We start from the raw sequence: 20,174 nt of genomic DNA on the forward strand, positions 1-20,174 counted from the left end.
GCAATGAATAAGTTGAGAGTTCTGCAGAAGTAACTAACAAGGGAGCTGATCTGCTCTTCAAAGATCCCCTTACCCGATGACTGGGCAACAAGTGGTCATTGTTCCTGGCTGACTGTGAAGGCCCATTCTGGTTAAATGAGCTTCCATAATGTTAAAAGGTTCTGAATATCATTACATTTATAGCATTGCAATGAGTAAGTTCTGCAGAAGTAACTAACAAGGGTGCTGAGCTGGTCTTCAAAGATCCTGTTGCCTGATGACTGGGCAGCAAGTGGTTATGTTCCCTGGATAGCAGAAGGGTAGGAACTCATTCAAGGTCATACAAATTGTATTTGCACTTGGTGTGGTGAGACACAAGTCCTCCATGGCTGGTCATTGAACAAAAAGGGTCCTTGGCTACCACCCCAGGTTGAAACTGTCTCATCATTAGTCCACTTAGCCCCATGGAACTAAGCTTATAGGTGATGTCTTGTAAGGTCATAATATTAAAATAAAAATTCTTACCAACAACTTCTCTGTTAGAAATGTGTATCACATAGATGATAAAACCTCTTTGTTTTATATATGTAAACGCTATGGTATAATATATTAAAAAATAAATCTTTTTACTAAACAAAATACAACAACACGTTAAGTCTAAAAACTCAATAAAAAATAAATTTTAGTACATGTAAAGTCTCTGCTTGTGTTGGGTTAAGGAAGGGCATAGATTATGCGATTTTTCTTTTAGCTTGATTTCCCCACAGTCAGTGTTGATGGGGGAATCCCTCTTGCGGAGCTATTGTGTTCTCCTGGGGGGGGGGGGCATCCCTGTAAGACGTTACCTATAACGAAACGGCATAGGGAGGAGCGACGTACTGATGTCACCGCGATCTACGCTGGACCCGGAAGCGACGGGCAGCGTTACTAAGCCGGCCGGCGAATTTGTTTGTTTTACAAAGCAAAGTTTTTTCTACTTGATGTAAGTGCAATCTTTTTTATTATATTAAATTTCGTGACTATATCACACTATGGCGATTCCTTTTGTTATTATATGTGCTGGGCAATGAGCGGTGTGGCCGTAGGATTTTTCTAACCATTGGAATAAGCGGTGTGGCCGTAGGATTCTTCTAACCATTTGAACCAAGCGCTTAAAGAGGATACACCCTCCATGCAGTCCTGACTCAGAGGAAGCGTTTTTGATTTGGCGATATCTGGTCTCTGAGATGGGATCAGTGTAGCTGGTAAGCGGCAGTAGTGTTGGTGGTGGAAGTCCTCTTTTTTCCTGCAAACTCTGATGACACTTTTCCTATATCGGTGTGGTGTGTTTAAAACACGTTGGAGATTACAAGCAAAACGTTTTTTGTTGATGGGATGATGGAATAATATTTGAACATTAGTATATGCATTTCCCTGTCTGCACTTTGTTAATATTTTTTGATTTCATGCTTTATTTATTCACTCATTTGCTTCACATAGCATTTATCGGATCAGTATAGCGCAGCTTATTTGGGAATAATATATATTTTTTAAAACCTAACCCTGCTTTAAACTTCTCCACAACTTTATCCCTTGACCTTAAACCTATAAAGTGTAAAAACCTTGCGCTATGAAAATGGCTAAATTAGCTTTGTGGTAATTTTAGTAATATAAATAAGGTGCTCCCCTCAAAGTGCAAAGTGCTGACTTCGTCTAGTTTGGGGTGTATAATTTCTTCTTATGGCCTTCTTCTTGCCACTCTTCCATAAAGGCCATATTTGTGGTGTATACGACTAATAGTTGTCCTGTGGACAGATTCTCCCACCTGAGCTGTGGATCTCTGCAGCTCCTCCAGAGTTACCATGGACCTCTTGGCTAATGATTAATGCTCTCCTTGCCCGGCCTGTCAGTTTAGGTGGACTGCCGTGTCTTGGTAGGTGTGCAGTTGTGCCATAGTCCTTCCATTTTCAGATGATGGATTGAACAGTGCTCCGTGAGATGTTCAAAGCTTAGAATATTTTTTTTTTATAACCCAACCCTGCTCTAATCTTCTCCACAACGTTATCCCTGACCTGTCTGGTGTGTTGCTTGGCCTTCATGATGCTGTTTGTTCACTAAGGTTCTCTAACAAACCTCTGAGGGCATCACAGGACAGCTGTATTTATACTGAGATTAAATCACACACAGGCAGACTATTTTTACGAATTAGGTGACTTCTGAAGGCAATTGGTTCCACTATATATATATATATATATATATATATATATACACACACACACACACACAAATACACGCCACACTTTTCAGATATTTATTTGTAAAAAAAACATGAAAAACATTTATCATTTCCCTTCCACTTCACAATTATGTGCCACGTTGTGTTGGTCTATCACATAAAGTTCCAATAAAATACATTTACGGTTGTAACATGACAAAATGTGGAGAATTGCAAGTGGTGTGAATACTTTTTCAAGGCACTATATACTGTTATCTATAATTTTATTTTAATGTCATACTTGTGGTATAAGTGTTATGTTAGTGGAGAACTAACTGAGAAATGGGGCTAATTATCTTATTTTTTTATTATCAATAATTTTTTGGTTTTTCAATTATTATCAAAAAGAAAAAAAAGACAAAAAGCACAAACATCACAATTCATCCAAATATACAAAGTAACAGAGACTATAAAAAGGTAAAATACTTTGAGCTTAGCCAACAGCTGATATTGTAGACTTTATTTCAGCATCTTTCCCCCAGTTTTTCCTCTGCTCATGTAATGGCTCGGATAATCCATGCTTAGTTCTCTGCGCAGCAAATATGCCATTTGTCTCATCAACATTTACATTGCGTAGATTACAGGCCAGGGTAATATCTTGTGGCACGTATGCATGCTTTCGCAACATGTGTGTTTTCAAATTTTTTTTGAGAAGACAAAGGCTACACTCAGGGCATATCACAATTACTCTGGCTGTAGCTCCAGATTTGGAGGATTGTGGGCTTGACACTAGAGAGGATGCTGCAGGTGGTGGTATCAGCACTGGAGAGGATGCAGCGGGCGGTAGTATCGGCACCGGAGAGGATGCAGCGGGTGGTAGTATCGGCACCGGAGAGGATGCAGCGGGCGGTGGTATCGGCACCGGAGAGGATGCAGCGGGTGGTAGTATCGGCACCGGAGAGGATGCAGCGGGTGGTGGTTTCGACACTGCAGAAACTTCACACAAAAATAAATGCCTTTCCATATCCATCCTGCGTATAATTGTTCTTTTACAGAGGTGGCAGTGATAATGTCCCACCGGCCGGCACGGTTGCCTGCACCGGCGTATGAGTTTGTGCACATCCGAATGCTTTCTCAACATGTGTGCTTTCAAGTTTTTACTGAGAAGGCGATGGCTACACTGAGGGCAGTTCACGAATTCGGCCAATTCTGTGGCTGTAGCCGGCGCAGGTGGCAGTGCATATGTGTGTTCTACCACAGATGTGGAGGACTGTGGGTTTGCAACTGAAGAGGGTGCAGCAGGTGGTGGGATCAGCATGGGAGAGGGCGCTGTGGGTGGTGGGATCTGCACAGGAGAGGATGCTGCAGGAGGTGAGATCGCCACTGGAGAGGGTGTAGTAGATAATGGAATCGGCACAGTAGAGGATGCTGCAAGTGGTGGTATCAGCACAGGAGTGGATGCTGCAGGTGGTGGTATCAGCACTGGAGAGGATGCTGCGGGTGGTGGTATCAGCACTGGAGAGGATGCTGCGGGTGGTGGTATCAGCACTGGAGAGGATGCTGCGGGTGGTGGTATCAGCACTGGAGAGGATGCTGCGGGTGGTGGTATCAGCACTGGAGAGGATGCTGCGGGCGGTGGTATCAGCACTGGAGAGGATGCTGCGGGCGGTGGTATCAGCACTGGAGAGGATTCTGGGGGTGGTGGTATCAGCACTGGAGAGGATACTACGGGTGGTGGTATCAGCACTGGAGAGGATACTACGGGTGGTGGTATCAGCACTGGAGAGGGGGCTGTGGGTGGTGGTTTCAGCATTACAGCGATTTGACACAACGGTAAATGCCTTTCCATATCCATCCTGCGTATAATTGTTCTTTTACAGAAGTGGCAGTGATAATGTCCCACCCGCCGGCACGTTAGCCTGCACCGGCGTATGATTTTGTCTGCAAGAGAAATAAAATATTAATAAACTGCAATTAAAAAAATACAACCAAAATTTTACAACTTTCTCGATGTGCACATTTTTTTTTAGCCCTGGTTCACATCGAATCCGACTTTGAAATCGCACGATTTCAAAGCCACATGCCAGAGCGACTTCAGGTGCAACTCAGCTGACATCAGTGCGATTTCATGCGCAGATGCCTATGAAATCGCCAAAAAATAGTGCAGTACTTTTTCAAATCTCGGCGGCACTGCAAAGTCGGCGTTTGGACCAATTTGAACCGTTCCGTTGCTTACAATAGGCTGCGACTTGTCATGCGGCTTGGACTTGTACAATCCCTGTACGTGATTTGGCACTTCCAGGCACGTGTGCCACTTCTGATGTGATTTGTTACAACACACGCCGATCAGCGGGTACCTGCGAATAGATGTCCGCCGTCACCCGACGATCATCGGGAAAACACACACACAGAACAGAGCTCTGCCTGTGTAAACAAGGCAGGTCTTCCTTCGGACAAGGGGGAGAGGGATGGATTTTCTTTCCCCTACAAAGTAGGGGATAAAATCCATCACTTCTCTTAGTGAAAGGGTCAAACACAGTGCACACAAACACTGGCTAGGCACACATTTAACCATTTGATCGCCCTAGATGTTTAACCCTTTCCCTGCCAGTGTCATTAGTACAGTGACAGTAAATATTTTTTTTTAGCAATGATCACTGTATTAGTGCCACTGGTTCCTACAAAGTGTGAGTTAGTGTCAGATTTCCCGCGGCAATATAATAGTCCCGCTATAAGTCGCTGAATGCCGCCATTACTAGTATAGAAAATAAATACATATTTCAGTATATATCCCATGTGTTGTAGACGCTATAACTTTTGCGCAATCAATATACGCTTATCTGGATTTTTATTTTTTTAATCAAAAAATTGCAGCAGAATATATATTGTCCTAAATTTTAATGGAAAAATTAGATTTTTTTTTTATTTATTTTTTATTGAACGTGTTTTATAGCAGAAAGTAAAAAATATTGTTTTCTTTTTCATAATTGTCAGTCTTTTTTGTTTCTAGTGCAAAATAATAAAAAGCGCAAAGGTGATAAAAATGAATATTAACATGCACAGTTTGGGAGATATTCTAGCAAGCAGCAGCTGGTGGCGTCTCCGGCGCTCTGAATGAATGGCATACCCGTGTGCATGCATGGGAGTGACGTAATCACGGCTCGGCGCGGCCCGCAAACCCAGAAGGAAAACTGGGTGAAGATGGAAGCCTCTGCAGCGGTGACAGTGAGCTGCTGGGGGGGGGGGCTTCGTTTTAAGGTAAGTCCTTCATAATGTGCTAGCATGCGATGCATACTAGCACATTATGCCTTTGCCTTGCTGGAGGGAAACTTTTTTTTTTCTCCCCCAAAGAGTTTACTCCCACTTTAAGACCCCATTCACACCTGAGCGATTATCTGCTTGAAGCTCAAAAACGCTGGAGGAGAAAAAAAAAAAAAATCAATGATTCTCTATGGAGATGGAAAAAAGGAATTCTCTATGGAGATGGTTCACATCTCCAATCCAAGTCACCTGAAGCTCAAAAAAGTTCTGGAGCTTTTTTTGTCGCTGGAATCGGGCAGATTTAGAATGATTTTAGCGCATTTGTATTCCCACAGAAATAAATGGAAATGCGTTTTTTTTTTAGGGATGCACCGAAATTTCGGCCGCCGAAACATATCGGCCGAAAATGGCCCTTTCGGCAATTTGCCAAAAGGAAAAAACGGCCGATAATTGAGCCGAAAATGGGGCGGGGCCGGGGCGGAGCTCCGCCCCCGCCCCTGGTGCCGCCCATCACGGGAGGTGTATAGCGCAGGAAAGCCGCCTCCGCCGTCTGGATCAATAGAGCGCCGGGAACATCACAGCTTTCATTTTAATAGCTGTGTGTTCCCCCGTCGTGCGCCGTCGCCTACAGCCACTCCCCCTCGTTCGGGGAACTGATAGACAGATCACCCGTCCAGATTGGACAGGGGATCTGTCTATCACAGTTCCCCGGACAAGGGGGAGGGGCTATATGCGGCGGCGCGCGACGGGGGAACACACAGCTATTGAAATTAAAGCTGTGATGTTCCCGGCGCTCTATTGATCCAGTCTCTCTCCTCTCTTTCTGCATCACTGACTACACAGGGGACAACACATGCTGCACGAGGGGACACAAACACTGGCTGCACGAGGTGACACAAACACTGGCTGCACGAGGGGACACAAACACTGGCTGCACGAGGGGACACAAACTCTACTGGCTGCACGAGGGGACACCACACTTATCACTTTTATCATGTCCCCAGTCTCTGGCCACCTCCTGAACCATGTCGCCAGTCACTGACCACCTCCTGAACCATGTCGCCAGTCTCTGACCACCTCCTGAACCATGTCGCCAGTCTCTGGCCACCTCCTGAACCATGTCGCCAGTCTCTGGCCACCTCCTGAACCATGTCGCCAGTCTCTGGCCACCTCCTGAACCATGTCGCCAGTCTCTGGCCACCTCCTGAACCATGTCGCCAGTCTCTGGCCACCTCCTGAACCATGTCGCCAGTCTCTGACCACCTCCTGAACCATGTCCCCAGTCTCTGGCCACCTCCTGAACCATGTCCCCAGTCTCTGGCCACCTCCTGAACCATGTCGCCAGTCTCTGGCCACCTCCTGAACCATGTCGCCAGTCTCTGGCCACCTCCTGAACCATGTCGCCAGTCTCTGGCCACCTCCTGAACCATGTCGCCAGTCTCTGGCCACCTCCTGAACCATGTCGCCAGTCTCTGACCACCTCCTGAACCATGTCTCCAGTCTCTGACCACCTCCTGAACCATGTCCCCAGTCTCTGACCACCTCCTGTATAAAAATATTTTTTTAAAACAGTCATTTTCGGTATCGGTGCTGTTTCGGTATCGGTTTCGGTTTTCGGCCTAGTGTATTTTTCATTTTCGGTATCGGTTTCGGCACCAAAAAACCCATTCGGTGCATCCCTAGTTTTTTTCGCAATTTTCTGCTCAAAATGACAAAAAAAAGGAAAAAAAAATAGAATAGTAATAATATATGAATAAAGAAATGTAAAATATACAAATAACTAAAAATAATCATAAATAAGTAAAATAAATGAATAATATATTAATAAATAATTAACGTCTAACCTTAAAAAATATTTAATTTATTATTATTAACCACACTGGCTGCCATCAAACAGCACAATGGCTCTCCTGTGCGAATCGCTGTAGGTGTACGGCGACTCACGCAGAGGCTCAATTGCGGGCGCTCGCTCCCGCGAGTCGGGAGGACTCGATGTCCTCCAGTGGCCCGCGACTGACTTGTACACAGGCAGAGCGGGGAAATGCCGTAAACAAGGCATTTCCTCGTTCTGACAGGAGACATGACAGGGATCTACTTGATAAGGGCTCCAGAGTGATAGAGAAATCCCAAGTGGGAAAGATTTGTTTTGATGGGTGGGCTTATCTTCTTGACCGTCTTGAAGAACTCGCTTATTAAAGGATCTTCAGCCCTATTGCCCTAGGGAATCATGGGTCTCCCTGCAAATATGGCAGGACTGTTATCACCGTTTATTGTTGATATTGCAAGTCTAGAGAGAATTTTCGAGGTAGGAGGCCAGAGGAGGCCTAAATTAGACTGCATGCCCAAGGACTTGACAGGGCATCAATTGCTTCTGCCCAAGGATGAGGTAGATGTGAAATAAAACTCCGCAGGTTGGTATTGCTTGCTGTAGCAAAAATGATGCAGTTCAGGAAAGGTCCACTGGCCCACAATCCAACTGAATAACTTCGGTTGCAGGGACCATTTGTTGGGATCCAGGAATCCTTGGGATAGGTGATCGGCATCTGTGCTTAAGGGGGCTGGAAGATAAACTACTCTTAGGTCCTTCAGATCCCCTCTGCTCAAATGAAGATGGGTTCCACTTCCCTTAGTAAGGAACTGGTGTTGGTTCCACCTTGATGATGAGAATCAGAACTGATTTGTCCTTGATCTGAGAGAGCAAATGCTGTCGATGCGAGATAAGCCACCTGGATTTCCACAATATTTGCGATGATGTCATTGAACGCCCTTCTCTCTTGAACCAACATCTGGTTGCAATTTGCCTCCTAGCCCATTGCATCGGCATCTTTGGTAACTGTGGTCCAGAATAGAGATGGACGAACTTCCGACGGGACGTTTCACGAACGCGGCCGAAAGTTTGCGGCGGGCCCCATTGACTTCAATGGCAGGCGAACTTTAAAAACCTACAGGTCATAGTTCCAGCCACAAAATAATTACTAGCTGTGCACACATAGTCCCACCACATGGCCACTGACATAACACATGTATGAAGTGAATCTGGGATCGACAACTACAAGCATTCTTTTTTTATATGTGAAATTTTGACAATTAAGGACTCAGGAGCCCATGAAGGCAATGGAAGAGAGGAAAGGTCAGGGTAGGCTATGAAGAGGGTGCAGGAGATGATCACCAGCACCATGATAGAGTGCACTGACACCACACCAGCTCCGTGATAGAGAGCAGTGAGACCACACCAGCACCGTGATAGAGAGCACTGACACCACACCAGCACCGTGATAGAGAGCACTGACACCAGCACCGTGATAGAGTGCACTGACACCACACCAGCTCCGTGATAGAGAGCACTGACACCACACCAGCACCGTGATAGAGAGCACTGACACCAGCACCGTGATAGAGAGCACTGAGACCACACCAGCTCCGTGATAGAGAGCACTGACACCACACCAGCACCGTGATAGAGAGCACTGACACCAGCACCGTGATAGAGAGCACTGAGACCACACCAGCTCCGTGATAGAGAGCACTGACACCACACCAGCACCGTGATAGAGAGCACTGACACCAGCACCGTGATAGAGAGCACTGACACCAGCACCATGATAGAGAACACTGACACCACACCAGCACCATGATAGAGAACACTGACACCACACCAGCACCGTGATAGAGAGCACTGACACCACACCAGCACCGTGATAGAGAGCACTGACACCAGCACCGTGATAGAGAGCACTGAGACCATACCAGCACCATGATAGATAACACTGACACCACACCAGCACCATGATAGAGAACACTGACACCACACCAGCACCATGATAGAGAACACTGACACCACACCAGCACCATGATAGAGAACACTGACACCACACCAGCACCATGATAGAGAACACTGACACCACACCAGCACGGGGATAGAGAGCACTGACATCACACCAGCACCGTGATTGGCAATGTTGTCACACACAACTTTACCAACTGTCAAATTGAGCGGTGTTAGCCACTGATCTGCCTGTGAATGCAAAGCTGAAAGGAGTGCCGGGCCAGTGTGGCTCTTGGCTTCCAGGCACAACAGACGCAGCACGGCATGGCAACGTCTCACCTGTCATGTCGAATAGGTTCTGGGGAGCTTGGGCGGCGCAGCGGAAGAGACGCTAGCAGCTGAAAAGGAGGAGTCAGCCGAGGAGGAGAGGGAGGAGGATGGAGTAGGAGGAGGAGAAGAAGAGCCAGGCCTGCATGCAATCCATGGCGGTAAAACCAAATCTACATGGGTGCCACGGATTACATGCTTGACGGCCGTCAGAAGGTTCACCCAGTGGGCAGTAAAAGTGATATACCTTCCCTGCCCGTGTTTGCTAGACCACGTGTCTGTGGTCAGATGTATCTTGGCACCGACACTGTGTGCCAGAAATACTTTCACTTGCCGCTGAACATGGCCATATTGCTCTGGGATGCCCTTCTGTGAGAAATACTTCCTTCCTGGGACCTTCCATTGTGGTGTTTCAATGGCCACAAATTTTCGAAAGGCCTCCGAGTCCACCAGTTTATATGGCAGTAGTTGGTGGGCTATCATTTCTGAAAAGCCAGCCGTCAACCGTTGGGCAAGAGGGTTATCCGGCGTCATCATTTTTTTACGCTCGAACATTAGGCCCACGGAAGCCTGCCTTTTTGCAGAAAAACGTGAGCTTGGCGTGATGGAAGGTGGAGTGGAGGACAATTGTGAGGAGAGAGGAGAAGTAGAAGACGAGGCTGGACGGTGAGAGCCTGGAGTGTGGCTTTGTGTGTTCCGTTGCTCCCACTCGGCTCGGTGATGGCTGCTCATGTGCCTTCTTAAGGCGGTCGTCCCTAGGTGAGTGTTGGGCTTATCGCGACTTATGTGTTGACTGCAAAGATTGCAGATGGCAACACTATTGTCATTAGCGGACACGTGCAATTTGCCACTTTGGCTCAAGTCTGTTGCTCCTGCCCTACCCCTACCACCCCTGCGGAAGGGCCTGCCTCTTCCTCTGCCTGTCATTTTTTAAATGACCCTGTGACAAAAGTCTCTAGAGAAGTGCAGTATGTATGTGGAAGAAGGTATATAACACCCCGCTTCAATCTGTTGTTTTTGGGGGCCACTGGTCTATCACACCAGTTATAATGCTTTTTTTTTTTTTATTGGGTTTGTCACTCTTTGTAGTATCGCTGCAGAACCGCTCAGCAGTCAGAATGCTGCACAGTGGAAATGCACTATACTATGCTTTCTATATGTGCAAGTATTTTATACGTGTATTACACACCTATATACTGCACACCAAATGGTACACCTATACCAGTCCTTACAAGGATCTTTGTGGACCTAGTAGCTAGTGATTTGCAGACTGTACCTCAGTCCCTACACTGATAAAGGACTGCTGCAGAATAGGGCATTAATCTGCAGCAGTGCACCGGCACCCTATATATTGTACACCTATACCAGTCCTTACAAGGACCTTTGTGGACCTAGCAGCTAGTGATTTGCAGACTGTACCTCAGTCCCTACACTGATAAAGGACTGCTGCAGAATAGGGCAGCAGTCAAGTATAATATTCTTTCTATATTTGGAAGAAAGTATATTATACGTGTACAACCCTATATACTGTACACCTATACCAGTCCTTAAAAGGACCTTTGTGGACCTAATAGTAATAGCTAGTGTTTAAACTGACTGTCCCTGCTGCACACAGCGTCCTTTCCCTCACCAATCACCAGCACAGCAGTGCACTCAACCCTATATACTGTATTACACCTATACCATACCAGTCCTTAAAAGGACTTTTGTGGACCTAATAGCTAGCGAATTGTGTCACTACAGTCTCTTCCTGCTCCACACAGCGTCCTGTCCCTACACTGAAATAAGACAGAATGTAAAATGGCCGCCAGATCAGGTCTATTTATAAGGTAGGGGGAATGTCCAATTGTCCATGTGCTGAAATGTCTCAATTGGCTGTCCTGTACCCCATGATGGATGTGTCATCATGGGTCAAACTTCTTTCACACTGTAAACACATATGTCCGCCGGGCGAACAGCGGCAATAGTCTGCCGATCTGGCGAATCGTGAACACGCAAAATTCGCCGCGAAACGACCGCTGGGCGAACAGTTCGGCCATCCCTAGTCCAGAAGACATGCCTTAATGGACGTGGCTTTACAGGCATCTCCATCTTTGTCCACTAGTCCACCCCACAGACCCCTGTGCATCAAACTTGTTTCATACAAGGACTGGGATAGACAGTTTGCTCCATTGCTTCAGGAATTCTAGATAAAATGTGCCTGAGGTATCCATGTGTCCATGGGATCATTTGGATACAAAAAAGACAAAAATCCCTATTAAGTGTAGTTAGCTTGAGGCTGGACCGTGTCCTCACTCTCCTTACCTTCTGAATGATCGCCCAAACATTCTGAGATGGCAGGGACACCATCCCTTTTTAGGTGTTGAATAAGGTGCTCAAAAAATATGACTCGTTTGATGATTTACCATCCAACCGTATTCTTGATAGTGTAGGCCACAGCATCCACCTTTGTTCCACTAGCTGGGCTGGATCTTTTGATAAAAAGAGGATATCCTCTGGTTAGTGATAAGAACGGAGATCCAGTTCTCATATAGAAGCTTGGACAGTGATCTGAGCCCTCGTGAGGGTTCTGAGAAAAAGTGCAGGGCCTGAAGGGGAGACTGTGGAATTGTAGATGGCCTGGTCGACCGAAAACCTCAGGTACTTCTGTAACAGTTGTAGTATGGGTGCATGCAAGTAAGCATTCCTGAATCCCTGGGTACGTCTAATTCTTCTGAGGAATCAAGTCTGACTTTCCTCCTGTGACGCGGGAAATGGCTTTCTGTAACCTTTCTGCAAAGAGTGATTTACCATCAAAAAAAGGAAATTTATACCAATTTTGTTTTGACACAGTGTCAGCTGCCCATAGTTCTGACCACAATACCCATATGGCTATCACAAGTAGTGACATTGATCTTGCGAAGTAACGAATTGTATCCATCGCCGTCTCACCGGTGAAGTCTGCTGAGAGCCATAATTCGTCCAAAGCCTTGACTATATTTTCCCCAGGAACATTTTGAAGAATCACTGTTTCCATGTTTTTGGTCCAGGCCCATAGGGCTTTGGATACAGATAAGGCATTTGCTGACTTCCAGGTGTTTACCCGCCATTTGGTAAGCTCCTTTAAGTTTAGGGCCTATTCATCTGTCTAAAGGATCCTCAATTGTGGCTGAATTATCGACTGGTGAGATGAAATTCTTTGTTATACCAACCACTGCCGCGCCTACCTCCAGCAGACCGCCTGGCATTGCAGAATCTTGTTCTGACCGTGGATAACGTTTTCCTAGGCAATTGAGAGGGACATTTTTTTTTTTTTTTTTCCTTTCCTCTTCAACAATGTCTCCGATATCATCCATCAGAGTAAGCCTATGTTTCCACTACTGCGACCTGAAAGTCACACGATTTTGATGCGACTTGAAACAATGGCTGTGTATCCTTGAGGTCTATGGACCTCAAGTCGCATCAAAGTTGGACCAAAGTAGTGCAGGGACTACGTTGAAGTCGCTGCGACTTGAAATCGCACAGGTAAAGCGGCACTCCTTGGAAATCATGGGGTACAAGTTGTCATGCGACTTTTGCAGTCCCGAGTCGCACTAGTGGAAACTGAGCCGAAAGAAGGAAACCTGCTTCTTTAGAAATGGGAAGTACATCTTTTGACTACTCAGATGTAGTGTCGGCTTTCTCCCAGCCAATAGCTGGATTTACAGCCTGGACATAGGGCTGAACTAGGAAAAAGTTGAAGTCTGAGGGCCGAGCTCTTCTGAAGTATCCTCAGATGCCTGCCCCCCCCTCCCATCATCCAGAGCGACTGCACTTCCAAGTGCACTTGTAGTGCAAAGTGGATTTGCCTTTCGTAAATAACCCCCTATAACAGCTTTTGCAGACCAATTGGCTGGTAATGGGATGACCCCGCATGCTCGGCATTTAGGGATTCGAGAGTTGGGGAATGTGAAGAACTTTGTCTTTTCACAGATGAACCCTCGCCGCTTGCATGGAATCCTGATCTGGATGGTGTGCTCTGGTTGGGGCCTTCATAGGTTTGTTTATGTCGCCTTGATGTCCGCTTGGACTTCTTCTGGTGTACAAGGCTGAAATGCATAAACGTACCAGCATAAGTGCTCTTTTTGTTTTACTCACCTGGACGATGGTCCCTATCTTACATGCCCCCATAGCTTGCTTGGGGTGCGTGTGGTCTCTGTGCCCATCCGGCGTGGCATGTTTGCTGCACCGCTTCCTGTTTGCGCTCCAGCACGGAGCGCAGGCATCTGGGCTCCCCGCGCGCCGGTGACGTCATGACGCGGGACGCGAACCCGCCTATCACTGGGCCCCGTCCCACCTCGTCAGGGATCTCTACAGGCTGACTGGCTGAAGCCATCGGCGCATCAGCCCACCTCATCAGTTTCAGCTCTGGAGGCTGCTGATGGCGCATGCCCACAGCTGATTTACATAACCGTTATGGGTTATTTAAAGCCTACACACGTGGCGCTCAGCACGCCGTGTGTTGTATGCTGCTGTGTACGCTTAAACCCATATACTTCAATCCAGGTGAGACCTTGACTTTGTTACTCGTATACTATGTCAGCTTTTATGCTGTTTATACCTAGGTACACACGTTTACTCTTGGTCATTCCCTCCTTTACCAGATACACCTCTGCTTAAGCTCAGCTGATGGTATTCTGTGCTGGCTATTGATATAGCCATACAGTGGAGATCTTGCAGTCACAGCACCCACGGACGTCTTTATTCATTGCCTTGCTGTGTTAACACTCAGCTTTTTAGAGGCAATCATCTAATACTTATTTAATTACAACACTGAGCCTCTTGTGACTTTCATCACAGTACTTCCACCCCCTACTGGTTACCATCGGCGACAGGTTTAGGCTTGTGAGTATATTGTATCTTTTCAGTATTATTTATTATAAATGCTGCTGTAGAGCCATGCACTTATTATTTTGGTATATTTGAACTAATGTAACTATACTTCTATCTTAGACTATGTATATACGAGATGTATGGTATGCCTAGGAAAAGGGACGGATATTCCGAAACGTGTCGGCATCATTCTCAATTCTACATACGTCGCAAGCCAACTGTTAATCAAGCTCTGTCAAGTACTTTTGATTGCACGTGTTGAAAATTTGAACATACATGTATTAAAGTTTTCTAATAAATATATAGTTACATTTTATCTACGGACTGGTCCATCTTATTTAACCATCCCTAGGGGTATCGGCTGTGCATTTAGCACTAGGCCATTTTTGTCTATTATTGTTGAATTGGGATGCGATTGACCAGCCTTGTACTTACCGCCACCTTGCACGCAATTTTTTTTAATCTTAAAGCAGAGGTCCACCCTAAAGTGGACCTCCGCTCATCGGAACCCTCCCCCCCTCCGGCGCCACAATTGGCACCTTTCAGGGGGGAGGGGGGGTGCAGATACCTGTACAGTACAGGTATTCTGCACCCACTTCCGGGATAGCTCTCTGCGGAAAGGGGCGTAGATTACGCCCCTTTCCGCAAGTGCCCGCCCCTTTCCGCAAGTGCCCCGCTGCCTGCTGGGAAACACACAGATCCCAGAGGCAGCAGGGACCGTCCTTATTGCGCAGCGCGATTCGCGCATGCGCAGTAGGGAACCGGGAAATGAAGCCGAAAGGCTCCATTTCCTGATTCCCATACCCAAGATGGCGGCGGCAGCACCCGACAGACGATCTACAGATCGGCTTTGGGTGCCGACATCACGGGCGCGCTGGACAGGTAAGTGTCACTATTTTAAAAGTCAGCAGCTGCAGTATTTGTAGCTGCTGGCTTTAAAAAAAAAAAAAAAAAAAAAACGCGGAGTCCCGGGGGACTCCCGCTTTAAATGTTGGAGAGGGTCTTGTCTGGGTGGCATACTGCTTATTTTAGACAACAGCCAGAAAAAGCATCTGGAGAAGGATAAAGGAGTTAACCCCGCCCATGGATTGCTAGTGGTCCGGCGACCGCAATCCTGACAGCTACTGAAACACCATGCGTAAGTAGAAAATAAAAAATAAAGATAAAAAGGAGTTAGCGACTGGTATTTCAGCTGGAGCAAGGAAACGGTATTCCTGAGTAAAGAAAAATAATTTACATTTAGCGTAGGCAGAAATAAAAAACAGGGTCCCCTCCAGGAGCCCCCTGCATAGGCAACCTCCTCAGGCTGCCATGCTGAAAGCAAAGCCCCCCAGTAATAAACAATGGAGAGGGGAGGGACATCTTGTGGAAGATACAACCCTCTAAAAAATAATTTTGACAAACAACGGCAAAAAAAAAAAAAAAATGTAATTTGCCCCTATTCCAGATGGCCACCACGACCTAAGGCCAGACCGCAAATGCGTGACCTGGCGGCACTAGGACCTATGCGGCCCGTTCGACTTAGCTCCGGCCCACCGAGCCGGCTCCTGACGTCCGCACATGCGTAGAGCGGGCAGGAAGATGCCGAGGGACTCAGAAAAGCCGGTGAGATAGTATAGTAACCAGGAATGAAGGTTCAATATCACAAGGAGGGGAAGGTGGTGGGGGAGGAAGAAAGTGAAAAAGAGGGGAACGCACAGAAAGGAAAGCGAGAGAAAATGGAGAAATGGAAGGCTAAGTGAAAAATTGATAGAGCTGCTTTCTCTATTGCAGGCCTCAGCAAATAGGAGGTCTTAGTTAAGAGACAACGGCTGTCCCAAAAGACCCACAGAAGGGGCTCCCTATCTTATCAGCGCATTTAGCTGCCCAAGATTAGGGACTGCACCAGGGAGAGGCTGAACCCAGCTGGAAGCTGCCGACTGCAGAGGTAAGGGACATTCCACCACCATTCACTGACCATGAGGTATGGAGGGGGGAAAAAAAAAAAAAAAGGAGAATGCTGGGAGTGCACTAATCCTTTTCTTTTATAATATTCACTGGTACTGAGGGAGGAGCCAAGGCGGAGCTTGTCACAGGTATGCTGCCATGGAGGCACCAGGAAAACATAATAAAAGAAGAAATAAAAGCTAATGGAAGAAGAAATAAAAGCTAATGGAAAAAAAAAACTGAAATACCTAGCAACAAATCATGCAACTGATAACAGTTTTCTCTATTGGCCAACAAAAAAAAAAAAGCCAAAAACGCTGCATACAAATGCGCAAAAAAAAAAAAAAAATAAAAAGCTCTCAAAGATGCTCCACTCGGGTGTGAATGCAGCCTAAGGAGCAAAGGGGAAGGCTGCCAAAAAGACAGCTTGTGAGGCTGCTGACACCACGCCTGGTTACTGTCTGTGCTGGCCCAGCTCCTTCACCCTTACCTTATATGGAGCTGCCGAGGGAGGAGCAAAGGGGGAAGGCTACTAGAGGTACAGCTGTGAGACTGCTGACGTCACATAATAATTTTACACAAGAAAAGATATGATTTTCAAAACGATGGGAGGTTTAATGCCAACATACCTTTGAACCGGAATCCTTTTTTTACGTGGCGATCCATGTGTGTGTCTCAATCTTGGTCCTGTTAGTTGGCAAAAAGGGACAATGAAATGGTGTTTAGAAACACAGACTGCATTCTTCTTCCAACATAAACATCAACTCGGAGCTGTGATAGCCGCAAAAGGCGTCTCTACAAAGTATTGACTTTAGGGACTTTAATTGCTTCACATCACCAAAAATTTCATCTGAAAGGGGATATCAGAAGGTTTTTTTTATTTACCATTCTATGCATCAAGATAAAAAAACCTTCTGTGTGTTGCAGCCCCCTCCCCCCCCCAATACTTACCCGAGTCCCATCTCTCTCCAGCGATGTCCACGAGTGTATTAGTCGTCCGGGACTCACCTCCTGATTGCATGAGACACAGCAGTGGCGCCACTGGCTCCTGTGGCTGTCAATCAAAGCCACTTAGCCAATCAGGGGAGAGAGGGGGCGGGGCTCCGTGTCTGAGTGGATACATGGAGCTGTGACTCGGCTCGGTTGCCCCCCCCCCCATAAAAAGCTGCTTGCTGGGGGTGGGGGCCCAGGAGCACCGAAGAGGGACCCAACAAGAGAAGGATCGGGGCTGCTCTGTGCAAAACCTGCGATTTTTCATCGGGCGACAATCGTGGTAAAAAATGCAAACAGAATCGTGGGACACCTGCCACCCCAAAAGAAGTACACAAGCTCCTTTTGGGAGCGACGGGCATCCCGCAATTCTATTTGCACGATTTTCCCCGGGGTGCTCGCACAAAAAACAAGCACATATGCAAGTCGCGCCCGCATATGTAAACGGTGTTAAAATCACACATGTGAGGTATCGCTACGTGCGTTAGAGCGAGAGCAATAATTCTAGCACTAGACCTCCTCTGTAACTCTAAACTGGTAAACTGTAAAAAAATAAAAATAAATTAAGCGTCGCCTATGGAGATTTTTAAGTACTGAAGTTTGGCGCCATTCCATGAGCGTGCGCAATTTTAAAGTGTGACATGTGAGGTATCTATTTACTCGGCGTAACATCATCTTTTACATTATTCAAAAAAAATGCGCCAACTTTACTGTTTTGTTATTTTTTTATTCTTTTTCTTTGTTTTTAAACGTGTAAAATTAGAAAAATATATACATAAAATACATATAATATACATAAAACTATTTTTCAGAAATAAAAAAATTATAATTGGCATATGCGTATGTATTCACCCCCTTTGTTATGAAGCCCATAAAAAAGCTCTGGTGCAACCATTTACCTTCAGAAGTCTCATAATTAGTGAAATGATGTGAAATGATGTCCACATGTGTGCAATCTAAGTGTCACATGATCTGTCATTACATATACACACCTTTTTGAAGGCCCCAGAGGCTGCAACACCTAAGCAAGAGGCACCACTAACCAAACACTGCCATGAAGACCAAGGAACTCTCCAAACAAGTAAGGGACAATGTTGTTGAGAAGTACAAGTCAGATTTAGGTTATAAAAAAATATCCAAATCTTTGATGATCCCTAGGAGCTCCATCAAATCTATCATAACCAAATGGAAAGAACATGGCACAACAGCAAACCTGCCAAGAGACGGCCGCACACCAAAACTCAAGGAGGGCATTCATCAGAGAGGCGGCACAGAGACCTAAGGTAACCCTGGAGGAGCTGCAGAGTTCCACAGAAGAGACTGGAGTATCTGTACATGGGATGACAATAAGCCGTACGCTCTATAGAGCTGTGCTTTATGGCAGACTGGCCAGAAGAAAACCATTACTTTCAGCACGTTTTGAGCTCGCGAAAAGTCGTGTGGGAGACTCCCAAAATGTATGGAGGAAGGCGCTCTGGTGTGATGTACGGAGGAAGGCGCTCTGGTGTGATGTACGGAGGAAGGCGCTCTGCTCTGATGTACGGAGGAAGGCGCTCTGGTCTGACGAGACCAAGATGGATCTTTTTGGCCATCAAAGAAAACGCTATCTCTGGCGCAAACCCAACACATCACATCACCCAAAGAACACCATCCCCACTGTGAAACATGGTGGTGGCAGCATCATGCTGTGGGGATGTTTTTCAGCAGTCGGGACTGGGAAACCTGGTCAGAGTTGAGGGAAAGATGGATGGTGCTAAATACAGGGATATTCTTGAGCAAAACCTGCACCACTCTGTGTGTGATATGAGGCCTAGGACGAAGGTTCACCTTCCAGCAGGACAATGACCCCAAACACACTGCTAAAGCAACACTTGAGTGGTTTACGGGGAAACATGTAAATGTGTTGGAATGGCCTAGTCAAAGCCCAGACCTCAATCCAATTGAAAATCTGTGGTCAGACTTAAAGATTGCTGTTCACAAGTGCAATTTGAAGGAGCCGGAGCAGTTTTGCGAGGAGGAATGGAGAAACATCCCAGTGGTAAGATATGGCAAGACTCATAGAGACTTATCCAAGGCGACTCGGAGCTGTGATAGCCGCAAAAGGTGTCTCTACAAAGTATTGACTTTAGGGAGGTTTTGCACATATTATGTTATTTTGTCCTATTTGTTGTTTGCTTCACAATAATAAAAAAAAAATCTTCAGTTGTGGGCGTGTTCTGTAAAATATATGAGGCAAATCCTCAAGCAATCCATGTTGAGAGGCAACAAAACACGAAAAATGCTGGGGGGGGAATACTTTTGCCAAGCCCTGTCTTTTTGTTTTGTTTTTTTTATTTATAGTTTTTTGTTTATAGCGCAAAAAGCTTTAAAACCCACAGAGGTGATCAAATACCAGCAAAAGAAATCTCTATTTATTCGGGTACGGCGTTGCACAACCGCGCAATTGTCAGTTAAAGCGACGCGGTGCCGTATCGCAAAAAATGGCCTGGTCACGAAGAGGGGGCAGGGGGGTAAAAACCTCCAGGGCTGAAGTGGTTAAAATACTTAAAAAAGAACTTACCTGAAACGGTTCGGTCGCCGCTCTTTGCGCCCCCAACAAACTACCACAATAGGGTGTGTCTGCAGAGCCCCCCACCCCCACTAAGAATAAAATCAAAATATCAACAACATCTGCAGCTAATGGAGCTCCACTCTGCACAGGAAACACGTGACCAGGAAATGCAGGCGTGACAGGAAAGATATGACCTCCAGTTGTGTCTATTGGTTGTTTGTTGCATTAAAGTTGATTGAAAAAAAAAAAAAAAAACTTTGAGTGGAGGACACATGTTTCCTGTATTGAGTGGGAGCTCCAGTCTGCAGCCACCCCGGGGATTGTGGGAG

General features: G+C 46.2%; 3 protein-coding genes across 3 annotated transcripts in view; 1 reads left to right on the forward strand and 2 right to left on the reverse strand.

Moving 5' to 3' along the window:
- Nucleotides 1-20,174, reverse strand: part of LOC143956355 (uncharacterized) — a 141,859-nt gene that overhangs the window by 66,084 nt on the left and 55,601 nt on the right. The gene's annotated exons all lie outside the window — the stretch shown is intronic.
- Nucleotides 1-20,174, forward strand: part of LOC143955418 (uncharacterized) — a 43,451-nt gene that overhangs the window by 7,242 nt on the left and 16,035 nt on the right. Inside the window, exon 7 of the mRNA XM_077465469.1 lies at nt 3,434-3,966. Within this exon, the coding sequence (XP_077321595.1) occupies nt 3,434-3,966 (533 nt within the window). The remainder of the gene's footprint in view (nt 1-3,433; nt 3,967-20,174) is intronic.
- Nucleotides 2,256-20,003, reverse strand: LOC143956299 (uncharacterized). Its single transcript, XM_077466514.1, has 3 exons — nt 19,855-20,003; nt 16,934-16,991; nt 2,256-4,114 (listed from the first exon to the last, which is right to left on the reverse strand). Exons 2-3 carry the CDS (start codon nt 16,968-16,970, stop codon nt 2,667-2,669), a joined length of 1,485 nt encoding a protein of 494 aa, XP_077322640.1. The 5' UTR covers nt 16,971-16,991; nt 19,855-20,003; the 3' UTR covers nt 2,256-2,666.

Source organism: Lithobates pipiens, unplaced genomic scaffold, assembly GCF_037356315.1.
Source record: "Lithobates pipiens isolate NorthernLeopardFrog02 unplaced genomic scaffold, aLitPip1_a1.2 Scaffold_35, whole genome shotgun sequence".
In the NCBI taxonomy this organism is placed as follows: domain Eukaryota; kingdom Metazoa; phylum Chordata; class Amphibia; order Anura; family Ranidae; genus Lithobates; species Lithobates pipiens.

What these genes read in the sequence shown, in the direction of transcription:
- LOC143956299 (XM_077466514.1), bottom strand. Translation starts at nt 16,970, where the DNA reads ATGGATCGCCACGTAAAAAAAGGATTCCGGTTCAAAG. An exon ending in AAAAGGATTCCGGTTCAAAG is followed by an intron (nt 4,115 to 16,933) that starts GTATGTTGGCAT and finishes TTTCTCTTGCAG; the next exon opens with ACAAAATCATACGCCGGTGC.